Source organism: Macaca fascicularis, chromosome 14 (genome assembly GCF_037993035.2).
Source record: "Macaca fascicularis isolate 582-1 chromosome 14, T2T-MFA8v1.1".
In the NCBI taxonomy this organism is placed as follows: Eukaryota; Metazoa; Chordata; class Mammalia; order Primates; family Cercopithecidae; genus Macaca; species Macaca fascicularis.
The window spans coordinates 8365112-8385326 of NC_088388.1; the positions used below are offsets into that span (position 1 = coordinate 8365112).

The following is a 20215-nucleotide window of genomic DNA, read 5'->3' on the forward strand; positions in this document are numbered from 1 at the left end:
GAGTAGCTGGGATTAGAGGCATGCACCACCACACCCAGCTAATTTTTGTATTTTTAGTAGAGATGGGGTTTCACCATGTTGGCCAGGCTGGTCTCGAACCCCTGACCTCAGGTGATCTGCCTGCCTTGGCCTCCCAAAGCGCTGGGATTACAGTCGTGAGCCACCACACCCAGCCTGCCTGGCCAGATTTATTTATTTATTTATTATTTTATTTTATTTTATTTTATTTTATTTTGAGACAGAGTCTTGCTCTGCCACCCAGGCCAGAGTGCAGTGGCACAATCTCAGCTCACTGCAAGCTCTGCCTCCTGGGTTCACGCCATTCTCCCGCCTCAGCCTCCCAAGTAGCTGGGACTACAGGCACCCGCCACCACGCCCAGTTAATTTTTTGCACTTTTAGTAGAGACATGTTTCACCGTGTTAGCCAGGATGGTTTTGATCTCCTGACCTCATGATCCGCCTGCCTCGGCCTCCCAAAGTGCTGGGACTACAGGCGTGAGCCACCGCACCCAGCCTGCCTGGCCAGTTTTTAAAACATTTTCAGGTTAGCTAGTCTTTGTTGAATAAAGGCAAACATTTTGCTGCATCATTACTTTCCATCTCCAAGAGTTTCCGACACCAGTGCCTCTCTGTGAAGAAAGCAGTGTGTTGTGACAACATCAAGTTTTTGTTTGTTGGTTTTGTTTTTTTCCAAGGACAGTAAAAATTCTTATGGAGGCAACCATTGATTTGAACCATCAGTATAAATGCCAAGGTAGTTCTTCCAAGACAGACTTTTTGATGATTCGTCATATGAAATGACATTAAATCTATCTTGGCTTTTTGTTTGTTTGGGAAAGCTGAAAATTTTCTTGATGATCATGCTGACCATTTACAGATCTTACTAGTGCTATAGCGTGGTAAGCATTCACCATTTTATTGATGAAATCAGTTGACTCATCAGCCAGGATAAAGATTAAGTTGTAGCCCGGCGCAGTGGCTCACGCCTGTAATCCCAGCACTTTGGGAGGCCGAGGAGGGTGGATCACAAGGTCAGGAGATCAAGACCATCCTGGCTAACACGGTGAAACCCCATCTCTACTAAAAATACAAAAATAAAATTAGCTGGGCACAGTGGTGGGTGCCTGTAGTCCCACCTACTCGGGAGGCTGAGGCAAGAGAATGGCGTGAACCCGGGAGGTGGAGCTTGCAGTGAGCCGAGATCGCGCCACTGCACTCTAGCCTGGGTGACAGAGCGAGACTCCCTCTCAAAAAAAAAAAAAAAAAAAAAAGATCAAGTCGTTTTTCATTTTATTATCAAGAAAACAAAAATAGGCCGGGCGCGGTGGCTCAAGCCTGTAATCCCAGCACTTTGGGAGGCCGAGACGGGCGGATCACGAGGTCAGGAGATCGAGACCATCCTGGCTAACACGGTGAAACCCCGTCTCTACTAAAAAAAATACAAAATACTAGCCGGGCGAGGTGGCGGGCGCCTGTAGTCCCAGCTACTCAGGAGGCTGAAGCAGGAGAATGGCATAAACCTGGGAGGCAGAGCTTGCAGTGAGCTGAGATCCGGCCACTGCACTCCAGCCCGGGCGACAGAGCCAGACTCCGTCTCAAAAAAAAAAAAAAAAAAAGAAAGAAAACAAAAATAAAATCCTGTTCAGTATCAGAGATCATGTCGTCAATATGTGAGGTTGCTGTTCTCTCTCAGGATAGAGTCTTTTCTTTCTTTCTTTCTTTTTCTTTTTTTTTTTTGAGATGGAGTTTCGCTCTTGTTGCCCAGGCTGGAGTACAGTGGCGTGATCTCGGGTCACTGCAACCTCCACCTCCTGGGTTCAAGCGATTCTCCTGCCTCAGCCTCTCAAGTAGCTGGGATTACAGGCGCCTGCCACCACACCTGGCAAATTTTTGTATTTTTATTAGAGACGGGGTTTCAGCATGTTGGCTAGGCTGGTCTCAAACTCCTGACGTCAGGTGATCCATCCTTCTTGGCCTCCCAAAGTGCTGAGATTACAAGTATGAGCCACCATGCTTGGCCTTTTTTCTTTTTCTTTTTCTTTTTTTTTTTTTTTAAATAGACAAGGTCTTGCTCTGTCACCAAGGCAGTGGAGTTATCACGGCTCACTATAGCCTCAGCCTCTTGGACTCAAGTGATCCTCCTGCCTCAGCCTCTGGAGTAGATGGGACCATAGCATGCCACTGTGCTCGGCTAATTTTTAAATTTTTTATAGAGAGGGTCTTTCTCTGTTTTCCAGGCTGGTTTTGAACTCTTAGCCTCAAGTGATCCTCCCTCCTTGGTCTCCCAAAGTTCTGGGATTACAGGTGGGAGCCACTGTGCCTGGCCTATTATAGTACATTTAATTGTGAGGATTTCACATTTTTTGCAAGTTTCTTGTTTAGTCATCTGTCCTGCCCTTCTGTTTTATACCTTATTGGCCTCTGTGTTTTACAAATGAGTCTGACGGGTTAACGTGGGGTTTTTTAAAACATGGGCTGTGAAATGAAAGGGGAGAATTCTAGGCCTAGGTCCATGGACAAATCTGGTAAGGTTGGTTAGTGATAAAGAGTTACAACCTAATTGTAGTTAGGTTCTTTTCCATTTTGCTGGAGCCATTGCTACGTGTCTAACTGCAAATCACAGCCACTTGACAAGTAAATGTTCCATTTTAAAAAATATCTTTTTGGGCTGGGCACGGTGGCTCACATCTGTAATCTCAGCACTTTGGGAGGTCGAGGCAGGAGGATCACCTAAGGTCAGGAATTTGAGACCAGCCTGGCCAACATGGTGAAACCCCATCTCTACTAAAAATACAAAAATGTGCCAAGTGCAGTGCTAGGCGCCTGTAATCCCAGCTACTTGGGAGGCTGAGGCAGAAGAATCGCTTGAGCCTGGGAGGCAGAGGTTGCAGTGAGCCAAGATTACGCCACTGCACTCCAGCCTGGCCAACAGAGTAAGACTGTCTCAAAAAAAAAAAAAAAATTTTTTTTTTACTATAATACTAACCTGCCTAATTCATGTTTTATCATGTTTACATCAACAGCAAAGTAGCAGGGAAGCAGCTGAGTCACAGCACTTACAAATTCTTTCTTTAGAAGGAAATTTTCCTCTGATTTTCTGTCACACCAGTTGAGTTTTGTTTGTTCCCATAAGTCAGTTGCTGGTGCATAAAGGGAGGTTGGGGAGGGAATTCAGTAGAGCAAGGACGATATCATCAGCCTCAACCTCCTCTCCAGGCCATGTGTGCTCACATACTATCAACAGACTTCCTGATGTCATGTTAAAAAATGAGAAAGACTCAACTGAATGAGCACAGTCCTGCTTTTCTTTCTTTTTCCTTTTTTTTTTTTTTTTTTTGTGAGACAAGATCTCACTCTGTCACCCAGGCTGGAATGCAATGGTGTGATCTCGGCTCACTGCAACCTCCACCTCCTGGGCTCAAGCAATTCTCGTGCCTCAGCCTCCCAAGTAGCTGGGACTACAGGCGCACACCACCACATCCAGCTTATTTTTTTTGTATTTTAGTAGAGACAGAGTTTCACCATGTTGCCCAGGCTGGTCTCAAACTCCTGAGCTCAGCTGATCCATCTGCCTCGGCCTCCCAAAGTGCTGGGATTACAGGTGTGAGCCACCACGCCCGGCCCACACAAATTGTTTCTTTGTCTGCTGCTGGCAACAGATAGTGAGCTCCTTAAAACAGGAGCCATGTCTCTTTCATCGCTGGGAACCCAGTAGCCGCTATGGACATGGCTCTGACCAAGCATTCAAGAAGCTGAGACCCATAAGCTTCCAGAAGAGCTGCGCTGTGCGCAAATGAATTCAGCCTACAGGGCAAGCTCTGCGGTGGATTCCAGGAGGAACACAGGAAAGCATGAAGGTTACGGATACAGACTTGGAGTAAGATAGCACTGATGGTAAGTTTTCATTCATCAAGCAACTCATTTATACTCTCTGAGCCACAGCACCTTTGTCTGTCAAACGGGGATAAACAATATCCACCATGTGGGGCTATTGTGAGGATTAAATTAAATGTGTATGGGCCAGGCACGGTGGCACAGGCCTGTAATCCCAGCACTTTGGGATGTCGAGGTGGGCAGATTGTTTGAGGTCAAGAGTTCGAGAACAGCCTGACCAACAGAGTGAAACCCCATCTTTACTAGAAATACAAAAGAAATTAGCTGGGCATAGTGGTGCACGCCTGTAATTTCAGCTACTTGGGAGGCTGAGGCAGGAGAATTTCTTGAATTCAGGAGGTGGAGGTTGCTGTGAGCTGAGACCATGCCACTGCACTCCACCCTAGGCGACAGAGCAAGACTCTGTCTCAAAAAAAAAAAAAAAAAGAAAAAAAGAAAAGAAAATGTGTATAAAGCAGTCCTCAATAAATGATGGCTGATAGTTTTATTTTGGTAATAACCCTAACAGGGGGTTTCCAGGATCAAGAAGAGAACAATAATGCCAATTAACATGTATTGGCCAGGCATGGTGGCTCACACCTGAAATCCCAGCACTTAGGGAGCACGAGGTGGGTGGATCATTTGAGGTCACGAGTTCGAGCGCAGCCTCGTCAACATGGTGAAATCCCGTCTCTACTAAAAATACAAAAATTAGCTGGGTGTGGTGCGCACCTGTAGTCTCAGCTGCTAGGAAAGCTGAGGCAGGAGAATTGCCTGAACCCGGGAGGCAGAGATTGCAGTGAGGGAGATTGCGCCCCTGCACTCCAGCCTAGTGACAGAGTGAGACTCTGTCTCAAAAAAAAAAAAAAAAAAATTAGCCAGGATGGGGTATAGTGGTGGGTGCCTGTAATCCCATCTACTCAGGGGGCTAAGGCAGGAGGATCACTTGAACGCGGGAGGCAGAGATTGCTATGAGTGGAGATCGTGCCGCTACACTCCAGCCTGGGTGACAGAGTGAGACTGTCTCAAAAAAAAAAAAAAAAAAAATAGGCCGGGTGTGGTGGCTCATGCCTGTAATTCCAGCACTTTGGAAGGGCGAGGCGGGCGGATCACAAGGTCAGGAGATCAAGACCATCCTGGCTAACACGGTGAAACCCTGTCTCTACTAAAAATACAAAAAGTTAGCCGGGCATGGTGGCGGGCGTCTGTAGTCCCAGCTACTTGGGAGGCTAAGGCAGGAAAATGGCGTGAACCTGGGAGGCGGAGGTTGCAGTGAGTCGAGATCGTGCCGCTGCACTCCAGCCTGGGCGACAGAACGAGACTCCTTCTCAAAAATAAAGTAAGAAATAAACAAACAACAACAACAAAAACTATGTATTATGCTGTTAATATAAGGTTTACATATCTTAACTTTTTTGATCCTGTGGGCTAGGTGTTCTTATTCCCATTTTACAGAGGAAGAAACTGAGGCATGGGAAAGTTCAGCAACAAGCCCAAGGTCACACACTTATTTATGAGGGAGTCAGGCAGTCTTCACCCCAGAGCCAACTGACCTCTAGATGGGACTGGAGACTGGACCACTTGGACCATTTTCTTTCCAATAACAGGGCTAAAGCAGCTGATGAAGCCATGGTGCCCCATGGACTTCTTGGTCCAGCTTTGCCAGTGACCTGTGGGGTCCCCTAGGTCCAGTCCTTCCCTTTTCTTGACCTCGGTTTCCTCATTTACAATGAAGGAGTTTGACACAATAATTCTTGATTCTGAACTGTAGTCCAGGAAGAGACATTTGGGAATGAGGCCCTGGCCTGCTGGTGACATCATAGAGGGGGGAGTTCCACGAGAATAGTCAGGCCTTTCTGGAAGCCCAGTGCCACAGTCTGCACTGAGCTCGGCTCAGGAAGGAAGGGAAATCCAGGCGGGGCCTGTTGGGCCCAGGTCTGGAGTTCTGTTTGCTCCAAAGTTCCCAGCACAGTCATGGATCAAAACTCAGTGCCTGAAAAGGCTCAGAATGAGGCAGACACTAATAACACAGATACGTTCTTTCGCTCCCACTCATCACCCCCACACCACAGGCCAGGCCACAGCGGAGCTCTCCACCATCATGGCGTGCCTCAGCGACGTGGTAAATCTCACCACCCTCCGGAGTTCGAAGACTTCCACGACCAAGCCTTCTCCTCCCACATCCACCAATCTCAACACCACAGTGAGGCGTGGAATCATGGCAGAGCCCACGGCCCCACAGGCTTTGGCCCGGCTCCCTCTGAAGGCGCTGTCCCCTCCCACCATTCCTACGGTGAGGACTACCTTAATGAGCTCCACCATGCTGGCAGAAGGCACCATGACGGGTCCCAATACAGTGGGTTCCATCAGCAGAATGATTCCCACTCCCGTAAGGAGTCTCACCATGGCAGACGCCAATACCTCGGTGAGAATTTATCCCACTATTCCTCTGGCGTGCCCCACCACCCCAGCGAGGCTTCCCGCCATGGTGGGTCCTACCTGCCCCCTGGAGCCAATCCCTACAGTGAGTCCTTCCACCACAGCGAGGCTTCCTACCTTAGCGGGCTCCAACACAACGAGTCCCAGCATCACCAAGTCTCCCACCATGGCTGGTCCACCCACCACCAAAGCCACCACCATGGCAGGTCCCATCATCACGAAGCCCACCAGCATAGAAGGCCTTCTCATCACGGACAGATCATTTCCCCTTATTCCTCTGTGGGGTCCTACCAGCATGGGATATCTGACCATCACAGCGAGTACCCCCATAGTGAGCATTCCCACCACACACAGTACCACCACCGGACTCACCAGCACCGAGACCACCACCAGCACCGAGACCACCACAGTACGCATCATTCCAGTCACCTCTATGGCGACTACCAGTACAGGGACTACGTCCAGAGCACTTCCCAGCTCTCCATCCCACAAACGTCCTGGAGCCTGGTTCACGATGCCTCCGGCCCTGCTGCTTCTCATACAGGAGCCTCCCCCCATCACATGGCACACCCACAGGGCTCGGCCCACAGCATGACTCGGTCTGTCAGCACAGTCCCCTCACGTGCCACCCAGAGGTCCAAAAAAGTTCATCCCTGGGATGCCTCCACCAAAGATTCAGAAGACTGGGGCAAAGAAGAGGGGCGGTTTCGGAGACGCAAAAGTGAGTCTTTGCTGGGTCCCCCATGCCAACTCCTGCTGCCTGGCACAGGTTCCAGACCTGATCTCGGGCCCGCACTGACCTTCCACAGATCGTAAGGCCTGAACCTCCTGCATATGTCCCCCATTGGCTATTCATTCTCCTGACTGTTCATGGTCCCATCTTTTATTTTTTGAATTATGCACTTCTTTAGGCCATGAGGTGTTTGTTCATTCAGTCACTGCCTTCTTTATTCGTATGTCCACCAGTCAAACATTGACACTCATTCAGTGTGGGTGTGTGACCTGCCTGGACCATGGCAGCACAGGGAAAAATTCAACACAGTCGCTGCCCTCGAGGGGCCCAAGACTGGGGGTGGTCACTTAGCCGACCACAGATCATCCTGTGCTCGGGGCCTGCCGTCCTCAGAACATTGACCACGGTGGATCCTATCTGTCCAGATTTCTCCCACTCAGCTGTGAGCTGCTTGAGGACAGAGATTAGGAACTAATGCCTGAATGAGGGCCTTATTGGAGGGCAAGGAGGGACCATGGGCTTTAGCTCTCACTCCACCGAACCTTCTTCCTAGTAGTTCAATAAACGTGACAACAGGCCAGGCGTGGTGACTCACACCTGTAATCTCAGCACTTCGGGAGGCCGAGACAGGCGGATCACTTGAGGTCAGGAGTTCGAGACCAGCCTGGCCAACATGGTGAGATCCCGTCTCTACCAAAAAAAAGACAAAAATTGGCCAGGCATGGTGGTGCGTGCCTGTAATCCCAGCTACTAGGGAGGTTGAGGCAGGAGAATCGCTTGAACTCAGGAGGCAGAGGTTGCAGTGAGCCGAGATCATGCCACTGCACTCCAGCCTGGGTGACAGAGCAAGACTCCATAAGAAAAAAAAAACAAATAGGCCGGGCGCGGTGGCTCACACCTGTAATCCCAACACTTTGGGAGGCTGAGGTGGGCAGATTGTTTAGGAGTTGGAGACCAGCCTGGTCAATATGGCGAAACCTTGTCTCTACCAAAAAAATACAAAAATTAGCCAGGTGTGGTGGTGTGTGCCTGTAATCCCAGCTACACAGGAGGGTGAGGCAGGAGAATAACTTGAAGCTGGGAGGCAGAAGTTATAGTGAGCCAAGATCGCGACACTGCACTCCAGCCTGGGCAACAGAGCGAGACTCCATCTCAGAAAACAACAACAAATAAAACATGACAACAGTCTCAGGAACAAGCAGACAGGGGCAAGGGTGTTATTAAATGGGGGTGGGAAAGGCAACCCAGAGGAGGGAACATTTCATCAGGACCTTAAAGGGAGAGGATAAGTGCACCAAGAGGATGGGGTGATGAGGAGGTTGGGTTTTCCATGTGTAAGTTGCCACGTGAGCAAAGAAAGGCATGAGACACAGGAGTGGGAGCCCTCAGGATCCCCAGAAGCCAACTCCAAATCCGCAACAGGCTGGCCCCTGCCACAGAAGGCACAGGACCAGCCTGTTGGGGATTTATTGGCCAGGGTGGTCTCGAACTCCTGGTCTCCAGGAGTGAGCTCCAGGTGCGAGCCGTTGCTTCTGGTCACAATTATCCCCATTTTAAAGACAAGAAAACAGAGACACAGAGCAGTAGTGAAGTCACGCAGCTGCTTAGGTAGAGCCGGGGAGAGCCTGGGAATCCAGGCTTGTGTGAGGCTCATGCTGAGGAGAGAGAGGACACTGGGTGCTGGGGACAGCCCTGAGCGCACTCCTGTGTCCCTGCAGAGTGGTACTTCATAACCTTGGACTCCATATTCTTCTGCGTCTATGTGGTGGAAGCCGTGGAGACCAGGAGTTCGAGACCAGCCTGGCCAACATGGTGAAACCCTGTTTATACCAAAAATACAAGAATTAGCTGGGTGTGGGGCAGGCACCTGTAGTCCCAGCTACTTGGGAGACTGAGGCACGAGAATTCCTTGAACCCCGGAGGCGGAGGGCCAGCAAGCAGGTGGGAGTGACTATGGACGCTGAGCCAGGCTGGGGGGTGCCCGGGACCTCGTGTCCCCCACTTGCACACACTTGACTTTCTGGCCTTGTTCCTTTCAGCCGGCCGGCTCCAGCGGACCCACAAGAAGGGACACTCTACTAATCTCTTGCAGTGGCTGTGGGAAAAGCTAACCTTCCTCATTCAGGGCTTCCGGGAAATGATCCGGAAGGTGACCCAATCCCTGGCCTTTGAAACCTTCATCTTCTTCGTCGTCTGCCTCAACACCTTCATGCTGGTGGCCCAGACTTTCGCTGAAGTCGAGATCCGGGGCGGTAAGAGCCAGGGAGCCCTGTTCCCATGGAGAACCCACCGATGCTGTTCCAGGACCTCCGTGGGCCTGATCCAGTGCCGGGCGGTTCACAGGACTCAGCTCACTAGATCCTCACCCCTGGGAAGTAGATGGCATTGCCCAGCGTTTAGAGAGCGTCTCATAAAGACTCCGCTGAGGTCAGCCAGCCCGAGACAGAAGGACCAGCTAGGCGGGAGGCGGTGCTGTTCTCGCCGCAGCCACTAGGGGACGCATCTGCTCCAAATGTGCGACTGAGGGCGGCCGGGCGCCTGCAGCCTGAGCTTCGCGGGAAGGGCCGGGAACCCGAGAAGGCCCTGGAGGGGCGAGGGTCTCGGAAGGCGCTGGAGGGGCGAGGGTGGAAGGCCAGGGAAGGCTGGGCCCTCTAATGTCATGGAGCAGGGTGAAGGACAGGAGCTGCCCGGCTCGTTGTCTCAGGCTCCATTCTAAGCACTTCGCTTGTGTTCATGCATTTAATTCTCACAACTTTATCGAGTGGACTTCAGTTATCCCTACTTTATTTTATTTTAGACGGAGTCTCGCTCTTTTGCCCAGGTTGGAGTACAGTGGCGTGATCTCGGTTCACCAAAACCTCTGCCTCCCGGGTTCAAGTGATTCTCCTGCCTCAGTCTCCCAAGTAGCTGGGACTACAGGTGCCCGCCACCACGCCCAGCTAATTTTTGTATTTTTGGTAGAAACTGGGTTTCACCATGTTGGCCAGGCTGGTCTCAAACTCCTGACCTAAGGTCATCTGCCCGCCTCACCCACCCGAAGTGCTGGGATTACAGGCGTGCACCATTGCTCCCGGACACAATTAAACCCATTTTAAAGACAAGAAAACTGAGACACAGAGCAGTAGTGAAGTCGTGGAGCTGCTTAGGTAGAGCCGGGGAGAGCCTGGGAACCTGGGCTTGTATGAGGCTCATGCTGAGGAGAGAGAGGACACTGGGTGCTCGGGACAGCTCTGAGCGTGCTCCTGTGTCCCTGCAGAGTGGTACTTCATGGCCTTGGACTCCATATTCTTCTGCATCTACGTGGTGGAAGCCCTGCTCAAGATTATCGCCCTGGGTCTCTCGTACTTCTATGACTTCTGGAACAATTTGGGTGGGTGGGGCTGGGGCCAGGCCATTTGTGTTTAGTCTCAGGGAAGCTCAGGATGAGAGAACGGTGGGGAAGGGAGCGCTGGCGTTGGGAGCCCGCCAGGCTCAGGAACCCTGTGCCTTCAGACTTCTTCATCATGGCCATGGCCGTGCTGGACTTCTTGCTGATGCAGACCCACTCCTTCGCCATCTACCACCAAAGCCTCTTCCGGATCCTCAAGGTCTTCAAGAGCCTGCGAGCGCTGAGGGCCATCCGGGTCCTGCGGAGGCTCAGGTCGGTGGCCACGGCTCCCACCTGGGGTGGGGACTCCAAAGGAAGAGGGGACACAGACCGGGGCCCCCAAGAAATCCACTGTGACCTGCTCAAGGGATGGGGGCGCCGGAGGCTGCTGACCCCAGCCTGCTTCTGCCTCCTGCCATGCACTGGAATCAGCCCCTTCATTTTTCCAGAGAGGGGCCGGGACTCACCCAAGTCACCAGCAAGTCAGGAGCCTCCTGCCTTCAGCGCCAGCTGTGGCTGCTAGGCACAAACACCCCCCTGCCCCACTGATGACTCAGCCCTCGCTCCATTTCTGCCCACAGATTCCTGACCAGCGTCCAGGAAGTGACAGGGACCCTGGGCCAGTCCTTGCCATCCATCGCAGCCATCCTCATCCTCATGTTTACCTGCCTCTGTATCCTGGTGCTGCAGGGGCTGGGGTGAGGGCCTGAGGGGTTGCGGTGAAAGGGGTGCGGGGAGCAGGGATGGGGCAGGAGGAGGGGCGCTGGGACAGGGATAGGACCGAGAGCCGAGTTTGGCCCTGAACAGCCAGTCCTCTTCTCCGCGGTCCTCCGAGCACTGTTCCGCAAATCTGACCCCAAGCGCTTCCAGAACATCCTCACCACCATCTTCACCCTCTTCACCTTGCTTACTCTGGATGACTGGTCCCTCATCTACATAGACAGCCGTGCCCAGGGTAGGGCAGGCCCCAGGCGGCAGGGAGGGCAAGGGATTGGGGGGGTGGACCGGCCAGGGCTTGGTGACCCCATCGGCAAAGTGGGGCTTCTGATGCCTGCATGTCAGAGTGTGGGGAGGGAGCAGGTCGTGGTTGGGGGTGGCAAGCACAGCCTGACTGTGCCCTCTGGCCTGCTCCCCCTAGGCGCCTGGTACATCATTCCCATCCTCATAATTTACATCATCATCCAGTACTTCATCTTCCTCAAGTGAGGACTCGCCCCTGCTGTGCTGCCCAGCACCACCCGTGCTTCCTGCTCCCCCTGGGACCCTCACCCCAGCCCTCTCACCCTGGTCGTGCCACACTGAACCCACAGGAAATACAGGGTGCCCCTCTCCTCTGGCCTCTTCACTGAGGGCACACTCCTGTCCCCCTCTCCAGCCTGGTGATTACTGTCCTGGTGGATAGCTTCCAGATGGCGCTGTTCAAAGGCCTCGAGAAAATGAAGCAGGAGGTACCAAGTGGGGTGGGACAGGTGGACCAGATCAGGAAGCTGGAGGAGTAAGGCCATGGGGCTCCAGGGTTGAGCAGGCCTGGGACTCTGACAGATCTGAGGCCTCTTCTTCCCAGAGGGCCGCCAGGATCCAAGAGAAGCTGCTGGAAGACTCACTGACGGAGCTCAGAGCCGCAGGTACCAGCTCAGCCCGCCCTGGCCTCACCTGCCAGTGGAGGCCAGTCTCTCCATCCCCCTAACCTCCCTCCACAGATACAGAATTCCAGACTCGGTTTTAGAGTTTTAGATTTTGAGACTCAGGAGGACTTTAGTCCAGAGGACTCTAGGACAATCCTCCCAAAGCCATTTAAACTGCTTGTCAAATCGTTGTGTTTTTTTTGTTTGTTTGTTTGTTTTGAGATGGAGTCTTGCTCTGTGGTGCAGGCTGGAGTGTGGTGCTGCAATCTCTGCTCACTGCAACCTCGGCTTCCCAGGCTCAAGCAATCCTTCCATCTCAGCCTCCTGAGTAGCTGAGACTGCAGGCATGCGCCAGCACACTCCCCTAACTTTTTGTTTGTTTTTTTAGTAGAGATGGGTTTTCACCATGTTGGCCAGGCTGGTCTCAAACTTGAATTCCTGACCTCAGATGATCCTCCCACCTCAGCCTCCCAGAGTGCTGAGATTACAGATGTGAGCCACCACACCTGACTGTGCTTGTCAAATCTTGAAAGACCTACTGGGGGCCGGGCATGGTGGCTCATGCCTGTAATCCCAGCACTTTGGGAGGCCGAGGCAGGCGGATCACCTGAAGTCAGTAGTTTGAGACCAGCCTGGCCAACACGGTGAAACCCTGTCTCTACTGAAAGTACAAAAATTAGCTGGGCGTGGTGGTGGACTCCTGTAATCACAGCTACTCGGGAGGCTGAGGTGGGAGAATCACTGGAACCTGGGAGGCAGAGGTTGCAGTGAGCCAAGGCGACAGAGCAAGACTCTGTCTCACAAAAAAAAAAAAAAAAAAAAAAAAAAAAAAAAAAGAAGACGAAAAGAAAAAATACGTTCTAATTGGCTAGGCCTAAGTTACCTGTCCTTGAAGCTGGGGGATGGGGCTAACCTCAGCCAGAGGACTTGGACTAAAAGGGGGTAGAAGTGATTTGTTCCTCAGGAAAATTGGGGTACTTCCTCCAGAAGTGGGGTGGGTGCTGGACGAGCAAACAAAGGGAACTGCATCATGCGGCACGCCCGGAGAAGCAACCTCCTAGAGCAGCCTGTACAGAAGCTCCATTAGCCCTTATCTTCCTGACACATGGGGTTCCTCTGCCTCCTCTCCAAATCCAGGCCTTGACCTCACCCTTCTTTCTCTACATCCAGAACCCAAAGAGGTGGCGAGTGAAGGCACCATGCTGAAGCAGCTCATTGAGAAAAAGTTTGGGACCATGACTGAGAAGTGAGGAGACAGGAAGGGAGTGAGGCCTGGGGTGTAAGGGTGAGGCCTGGGGGCCTGGCTGGAGGGTTGGGAGGGAAAGGGACATTGCCTGCCCCTCTAGAATGGGATGGAGTGCTGAGGCTTGTGAATGAGCCTGTGGGTGCAATGTGGAGACCCTGAGTGGCTTCTGCACGCCCAGAGGTGTGTGTGCCACCTGGCTAATCCCAGCAGCAGATTCCAGCCATTCCTTCACCCCAGAACCATCCCCAACCTTTGTCAGGTCTGGGCCCTGTGAGGGCTCCAGGGACCCAAAGAGGACACAGACTCAGCCCCTGCCCATGAGGACCCCACCTCTAAAGACCTGTGTTGGGCCGTGGAGGATGAGTAGACTTTAGCCAAGTGGAGGGATAATGAGGTAGTTGGAGGAACAGCTTAGATCAAGGCCTGGAAGCCAGATGCTCAACCTTCATTCCTGTCCACTTGAGTGGCCAGCTGGGCCAGGACATCTGGGAACTCTGTCACCCAGGCTGGAGTGCAGTGGTGTAATCTAGGCTCACTGCAACCTCTGCCTCCTGGGTTCAAGCTATTCTCCCACCTCACCCTCCCGAGTAGCTGGGATTACAGGTGCACGCCACGACGCCCGGCTATTTGTGCGTGGTTTTTTTCAGTAGAGGCAGTGTTTCACCATGTTGGCCAGGCTGGTCTCGAACTCCTGACCTCAAATGATCCGCCTGTCTCGACCTCACAAAGTGATGGGATTACAGGTGTGAGCCACCGCGCCTGGCCTCTCACTTATCTTTCAAACTCGGCTCATTGACGCTGCCTCCAGAAGTCTTTCCAGGCCCCCAGCACCGGGCAAGGTTTCCCTCCTCTGGGCCCCTCAGAACCCAACTTCACATCTCAAGGTGTCAGCAGCTGTCTGGCTCTGAGGGCAAGCTGTCTCTCGTTAATCTCCAGCTCCTCAGAGCACCTTGCTGTGTTCATTGTTTCCAGTGTTCTTTGATGAATGGGTTGACAAGATGGCCGGGAGGGTGTGAATGGGACAATGGGTAATGTGGTGGGCGCATGAGTGGGTGGATGGACAGGTGGATGACTGACTACACTGCATGGTGAAGGTGTTAATAGGTGGGTGGGGGTGGCTACAGGGAAGAGCAGGTGGATGGAGGGGGAGGTGAGTTGTGAGTGGCTAGAGGGCCAGATGGTGAGTGACTGGATAAAGTGGATGGATGGATGGACAGATGGTCGAGTGGGCGTATGGGGAGGAATGGGGCAGATAAATGGGTGGGTGGAGGGATGGGTGGTTAGGAAGATAAACAAAGCCAGAAGCCTCTGCGCCACAAGCAGACTTGGGCACTTTCTCATATCTGGAAAAGGAGACCTCCTGGAAATAAAGGTCTGCAGTCATATAAATTTTGCGGGGAGGAGGCAGGCAAGAAGAGCCTCTGGGTGCTTCTGGGGTCCGGTAGGCCCAGCCAGCAGGTCAACCCAGCCCATCTCTGCGACCCCCACCCATCACCCGCAGGCAGCAGCAGCTCCTGTTCCATTACCTGCAGCTGGTGGCAAGCGTGGAGCAGCAGCAGCAGAAGTTCCGCTCCCAGGCAGCCGTCATCGATGAGATTGTGGACACCACATTTGAGGTGAACCAGGCAGGAGCGGGAAGGTGCTGGCGAGGGGCTTGTAGCCAGAAGTGTCCCCAAGTAACAGCCCCATGGGGATCGGGGAGGGCAGAGGCTGGTTCATTCACCCACCCGTGCCCCACTAACCCCGCAGGCTGGAGAAGAGGACTTCAGGCAGTGACCCCAGGAGGACACCAGATACAGACTTCAACCCCTGGCAGTCTGCCCGCCTGGGTACACTGGGACGGATCCCCAAATCTGCTGGAAGGATTGTCCAGGCCCTGCAGAGCGGGGGCCCCAATAGAGTTTTTAAACCCCAGGAGGCTCCATGTCCTCACTGGCTAGGCCAAGGCGCAGGGAAGGGAATTGGTGCACATTCACGAACGAGTGTGAGCCGGTGCTCCCTATGAAAGGGGCTGCTCTTGATTCCCTCCAGCCCTACCAGGGCCCGCATGCTAACTCAGCCCAGCAGGGCATTAACAGCAGCTGGAGGGGTGAGGCAGAACGTGGGCTGAGCTCAGGTGTCCGTGGTGCCGGGAGAGCCGAGGAGGCAGTAACCCTGCTTTGGGGAGGAAGGCCCATCTGGCCCAAGAGTCAGGAGAAAAAGAATAGGCCTGAACACCCCAGGGTTGCCAGGGCCTGGGGGCCCAATGGGCTCCAGGAATGGGGACTCAGAGCCCGGGAACTCAATCCTGCCAGGACCTTCAGCTCCAGGAGAAGAGCACCAACCAGATGGGGATGTCATGAACCCAGAGGTCAGAGGTCATTGTCATATCCTGCCCTTCCTGGGGTCAGACTCTAGAGCCCACTGAGGGGAGGTGGAGTCGGGGCTTCTCAAGTCCTTCTGGCCTCAGGGCAAGGGGCGGGCAGGGATGTGTGGAGGACCTTGCTGCTGGGAGAGGGAAGCAGGGAATGAGGCTGAAGGCTTCGCCCCACAGCCTGCTCTAGGACTTAGATGACCTCCGGACTGATAGCCTGAGCCTAGGCTGGATGTCCAGAGCCCCTGTCCCCATGGCTGGGGGTGACAGTGGGATACTGGCTTATGCTGGGTGCTGGAAACCTAGCACTGAGTAAAGTGCAAGCCTTGCCCTGGCCCCAGGGGTCTCTCCTTGAGTGGAGGGTTTTCCATTATCTACAATAGCCATCTCACCTCTAGTAGAGGTGAATCCAGGGTGCAGTTCAGGCCACAGGGAGTCAGGAGCGGGAGCTGAAGGGCAATAGTTTTTTGCCAACCCTCCCATCTCTGGGCCAGACCAGTCAGTGCTGTAGCTTCCAGGGCCCCAGGACAGAATAAGCACCTCTCTTTCCTGGTCTGGCTGAAGGCACTGGCTGGCCCAGGACCCAGGAGTAGACTGTGTGGAGGAAATGCCATATGGGATTTGGGCACAGATGCCAGGGGCAGAGAGGTCACCGGGCAGGTGTCTCTGGGCCTTGCTTCTCTCCACCACCTCACACCTCACACATTCATTCAGCAGGCATTTCCTGCCCCCCCACGCCCTGCCTGCCCAATGCTGGGAGCCCCTGCTTGGTGGCACATGGGAGCCCTTCTAAGCAGCAGGCCCCCCACACACCCTGGGCTGTCTGAGCTGCCACATCTGACAAGCTTGAGCAGAAACAGGGCTGGATGTCGTCTCCCGGGTCCCCAGCTCCTGTCAAATGCCACCCCTCAGCTTCTCACTCCCAGGTGGGACCCAGGATCTACTTCCTGTTTCCTCGTCCCTACCCCAATATGGGCTCCGAAGGCAGATGGCAGGGCCTGGGAGCTGGGGCTGCTGCTCATTAGGCCCTAGCCTTGGGCAGGGGACTAGGCAGGCACAAGCAGGGTGTGAGGCCTTGTCAGAAAGGAAGGGCCATGGGATGCTCTCCGCAGCCACTGTGGTGCTGCCTGCCTGGGCCTGATGGTACCGACAGCTAGCACCCCCAAGGCCCATATCCCAAGTGTGGGTGTGTGCTGGTGCATCTGAGGAACACCTCTGGGTGTGGCACGTGGGTCCTTGGGTTGTGTTTGGGTTTTGTGTGTACATCTCCAGGTTGTTTCTCTAGGGTGTGTTGCTTCTGTGCTCATGAGTTGCTAGGCTGTGTTTCTCTGGGTATGCATGTGATATCTGCCAGCATCTGAGTGTGTGCTGTGGGTGTCTGTGTGTGTATGTCTGGTGTGTTGTGCTTTGGGCGTATGCGTGTGTATATGTATGGGGGAGTATGAATTGCAGCCACAAATTCAGTGTGCAAATGTTGCAATGCCGCTTTCTTTTTTGAGATGGAGTCTTGCTCTGTCTCCCAGACTGGAGTGCAGTGGCGCAATCTGGGCTCAATGCAACCTCTGCCTCCTGGATTCAAGAGATTCTCCTGCCTCAGCCTCCCGAATAGCTGAGATTACAGGGGCCTGCCACCACACCCAGATAGTTTTTGTATTCTTAGTTGAGACGAGGTTTCACCATGTTGGCCAGGCTGGTCTTGAACCCCTGACCTCAGGTGATCCACCCTCCTCAGCCTCCCAAAGTGCTGGGATTACAGGCATGAGCCACTGCACCCAGCCACAACGCTGTTTTCTTTAAATTACATTACATTGAATCTGTCCCCTCACCCCTCCTGTGGGTGGCAGACAAGCTCTGTCCCTCTAGGGCTCCCAGTCTAGCCCCTTTCAGGCATCTTGCCCAGGGCAAGGCATGAGAGGCGTCCTTGTGGTGTGGAGCCCACAGCCTGGACTGAGAAGCACTGTCCTAGCCCTCATGGTCTCTTGGCCTGCAGGGACTCTGCCATCATTGGGCCACATGCAGGTGGAAGAATCTTACAGGCCGGGAGCTCAGCGTCCTGGGTGAGGACACTGCCTGCTTGAAGCCCCACATGCCACCCATGAGCTCCTCCTGGGGCTGAGCAGGAGCAGAGCACAGACTCCTCCTCGGAGTGCTCCCAGGCAGCCGGCCCTGTTCTTGTCTCCGGGCATCGCCCCCGCTCTGTGAGTCTGCCCCCACCCCTTACCTCTGAGAATATCGGGAGTCTCTGGCTATGTGTGGGGGCTCCAAGGTTTGTTCCTCTCTGCCTGTGATGCTGGGGTGTTTGGAGGGCTCCACATTTGGAGGCTCAGCCCTGCACCTTCAGCACTGTCTGGGCTGGGACAGCAGCAGCTCTGCTGCAGGTGGCAGGGTGACCTCTCAGCTTGGGCGGGGGAGCTGGGAGCTGCCAGAAGTGGGGGTGGGGGATGGGGGCAGAAGTGAAGCACTGAGAAGAAACCAATGCAAGAAGCAGCACTGGCCGTTTATTGTGACAGATACGGCCCATGGACCTGAAGTACCCTCCACCGTGGCCCCAAAACAAATGGCCTTCGCCCTCAGGGACTTATCACACCTGCACACAGTTGTGCTTTAGGAGCTGAGAGGAGTTCTGCCAGGGAACCACAAGGACCTCAAAGTCACAGCGCAGCTTCTGTAGAGAGAATATAGGGGAGAAGGAGGGGTGAGCCCAGCCTCGACCTGTCTCCTCCCAATAGCCAGCCCTCTGCCTGCCAGGCCAATCCAGGGCAAGAAAAGGGCAATCATTGACCCAACGGATGTCAAGCCACATGGCCGGGACTAGACTCCAGATCTTGGTAGCCAACTTCTCCATTCCCCAAGGAAGCCCCAGCTTCCTTTCTGCACCCCATCTTGGCCCAGAGGCTGACTCATCCAGAAGGCCGACAGGTTCAGCCAGACATCTGGACATCTGCATGTCCAGCCAAACCAGTTCAGGCTGGACAACCTGAGTGCCTGAGGCTCTGGGGAGGGCTGGGGCTGGAGGAGCCCAGCTGTTACCTCCTGCTGTGCCCCTGCTGCAAGGGGGCAGGTGGTGAGGTCCACGTGGTCTCCAGCGACCCTGGTCTTGCGGCAGTCTGTGCTCCCCATCTCCATCGTCAGGAAGTACTTGATGCCGGCCACCAGCTGGGGACATAGGGTAGGGGCAGGTCGGGGGTCTTGACCCTTGATCCTCACTTCTCACCTCCCAGCATATTCTCCTGTTGCCCCCAGGCACTCAGGTGGGGAGAGAGGGGGAAGGGATGATTCAGACCTGGGGTCCGGGATGGTGGAAGTTCTGGTGGGTGTGGAGGGAGGAGAGGCCTGGAGGCTGAGCCCCACCAGCAGCCTGGGCAGACATCAGACATGCCCCACCTGGGGAACTGCCCACTGTCCCCATCTGCCTTCCCTTCTCCCCGATCTACCCCATCAGGGCAGAGACTAGGACCAGGCAAGCCAGGAAGGCAGGTAGTGCATGCAATACAGGATTGAATGATGTCTTTCCTTGAAATTTAGATGGCTGCCCATTGTGGAGTTTTGGCATTAATTCGATTTTTTAAATATTGCATGAAAATATCCCGGTAGCGCTTTCGGGCCCCCTCCATGCAAGCCCGGGCAGCGCCTGTGGCCTCCCCGGCCTGGGCCAGTATCCCCTGCCAGCACCCCGCCCGCCGCACCTGGCTCTGCGCCTTGATGATGTGCGTGTCTCGGAAGTAGTAGAGGCTGTTGCTGCCCATGTTGTAACTGGCCACGGCCGCCTGCGCCGCCTTCTGCACCTGCGGGTCGTCAGGCGACAGGTCCTGGCGTTCTCCGACCATGCGCTCCTGCGGCCAGGCCCGGGCGTCGCGGGGCAGCGCCAGGAGGCAGAATGCGACCAGGGCCAGGCCCAGCGCCAGCGGGAGGCTCGAACGCGCCATGGCCGTCAGTGCCATCGGAGCCATCAGAGCTGTGAGTGCCGAGCCTGCGACTGCGCAGCTTTTACCTGCTGGGCCGCCCCGCCCGACGCCCGCGGTGCGCCCCCGCGGCCAGGAGCTGGGGCGGGGCTCGAAGTTGCCGGTTTCCGGGGTCCTGCGAGGTTCAGGGAGCCCAGGAGGTCGAGGGGGCGGCGCGCACCCGCGTGCCAAGACGCTTCCCTGCCCTCCAGGACACACCTGGCCCAGGGAGGGAGAGGACAACGAAGGTCCCCAGCAACAAGTGCCAGTAAAGGGACAGTTCACGGGAGGGCTGTCCAGAGTGAACTACCAACCGCAGCTCTTCGTGGGCTCTTACTGTTGCCACCATTTCCTAGCTGTGTGACCTCGGAGAAGTCACTTAACCACTCGCTGCCTCAGTTTCCTCTTCTGTGCAATGGATGTTGTGAGGATTCAGTGAGCTGAAACAGGTAAAGTTCTTAGAAGCGGCCTGGTGCTGCATAAACAGCAGGTGAGTAGGACACATTACTGCTCAGCGCTGCCTGACAACCTTCCTGGAGCACCAGTGACTAATGTTTCCACCTGGCCAGGCGCCTAGGCATGCTTGTAATTCCAGCACTTTGAGAGTCCAGGGTGGGAGGACTACTTGAGCCAGGGTG

The 20215-nt window shown here is 54.4% G+C and overlaps 2 protein-coding genes across 2 annotated transcripts; one reads left to right on the forward strand and one right to left on the reverse strand.

Annotated features, from left to right (window-relative positions):
* Window positions 1-5706: 5706 nt before the first annotated feature.
* On the forward strand, window positions 5707-15197 carry CATSPER1 (cation channel sperm associated 1). The gene is made up of 12 exons (XM_005577194.3): window positions 5707-7033; window positions 9085-9297; window positions 10302-10415; window positions 10538-10685; window positions 10994-11085; window positions 11224-11367; window positions 11551-11614; window positions 11788-11860; window positions 11977-12037; window positions 13208-13283; window positions 14785-14899; window positions 15033-15197. Exons 1-12 carry the CDS (start codon window positions 5848-5850, stop codon window positions 15057-15059), a joined length of 2313 nt encoding a protein of 770 aa, XP_005577251.3. The 5' UTR covers window positions 5707-5847; the 3' UTR covers window positions 15060-15197.
* Window positions 15198-18112: 2915 nt separating this feature from the next.
* CST6 (cystatin E/M) lies at window positions 18113-19599 on the reverse strand. Its single transcript, XM_005577196.4, has 3 exons — window positions 19323-19599; window positions 18667-18792; window positions 18113-18301 (listed from the first exon to the last, which is right to left on the reverse strand). The coding sequence occupies exons 1-3, from the start codon at window positions 19584-19586 to the stop codon at window positions 18218-18220; spliced, it is 474 nt and encodes a 157-aa protein (XP_005577253.1). The 5' UTR covers window positions 19587-19599; the 3' UTR covers window positions 18113-18217.
* Between the last annotated feature and the right edge of the window lie 616 nt (window positions 19600-20215).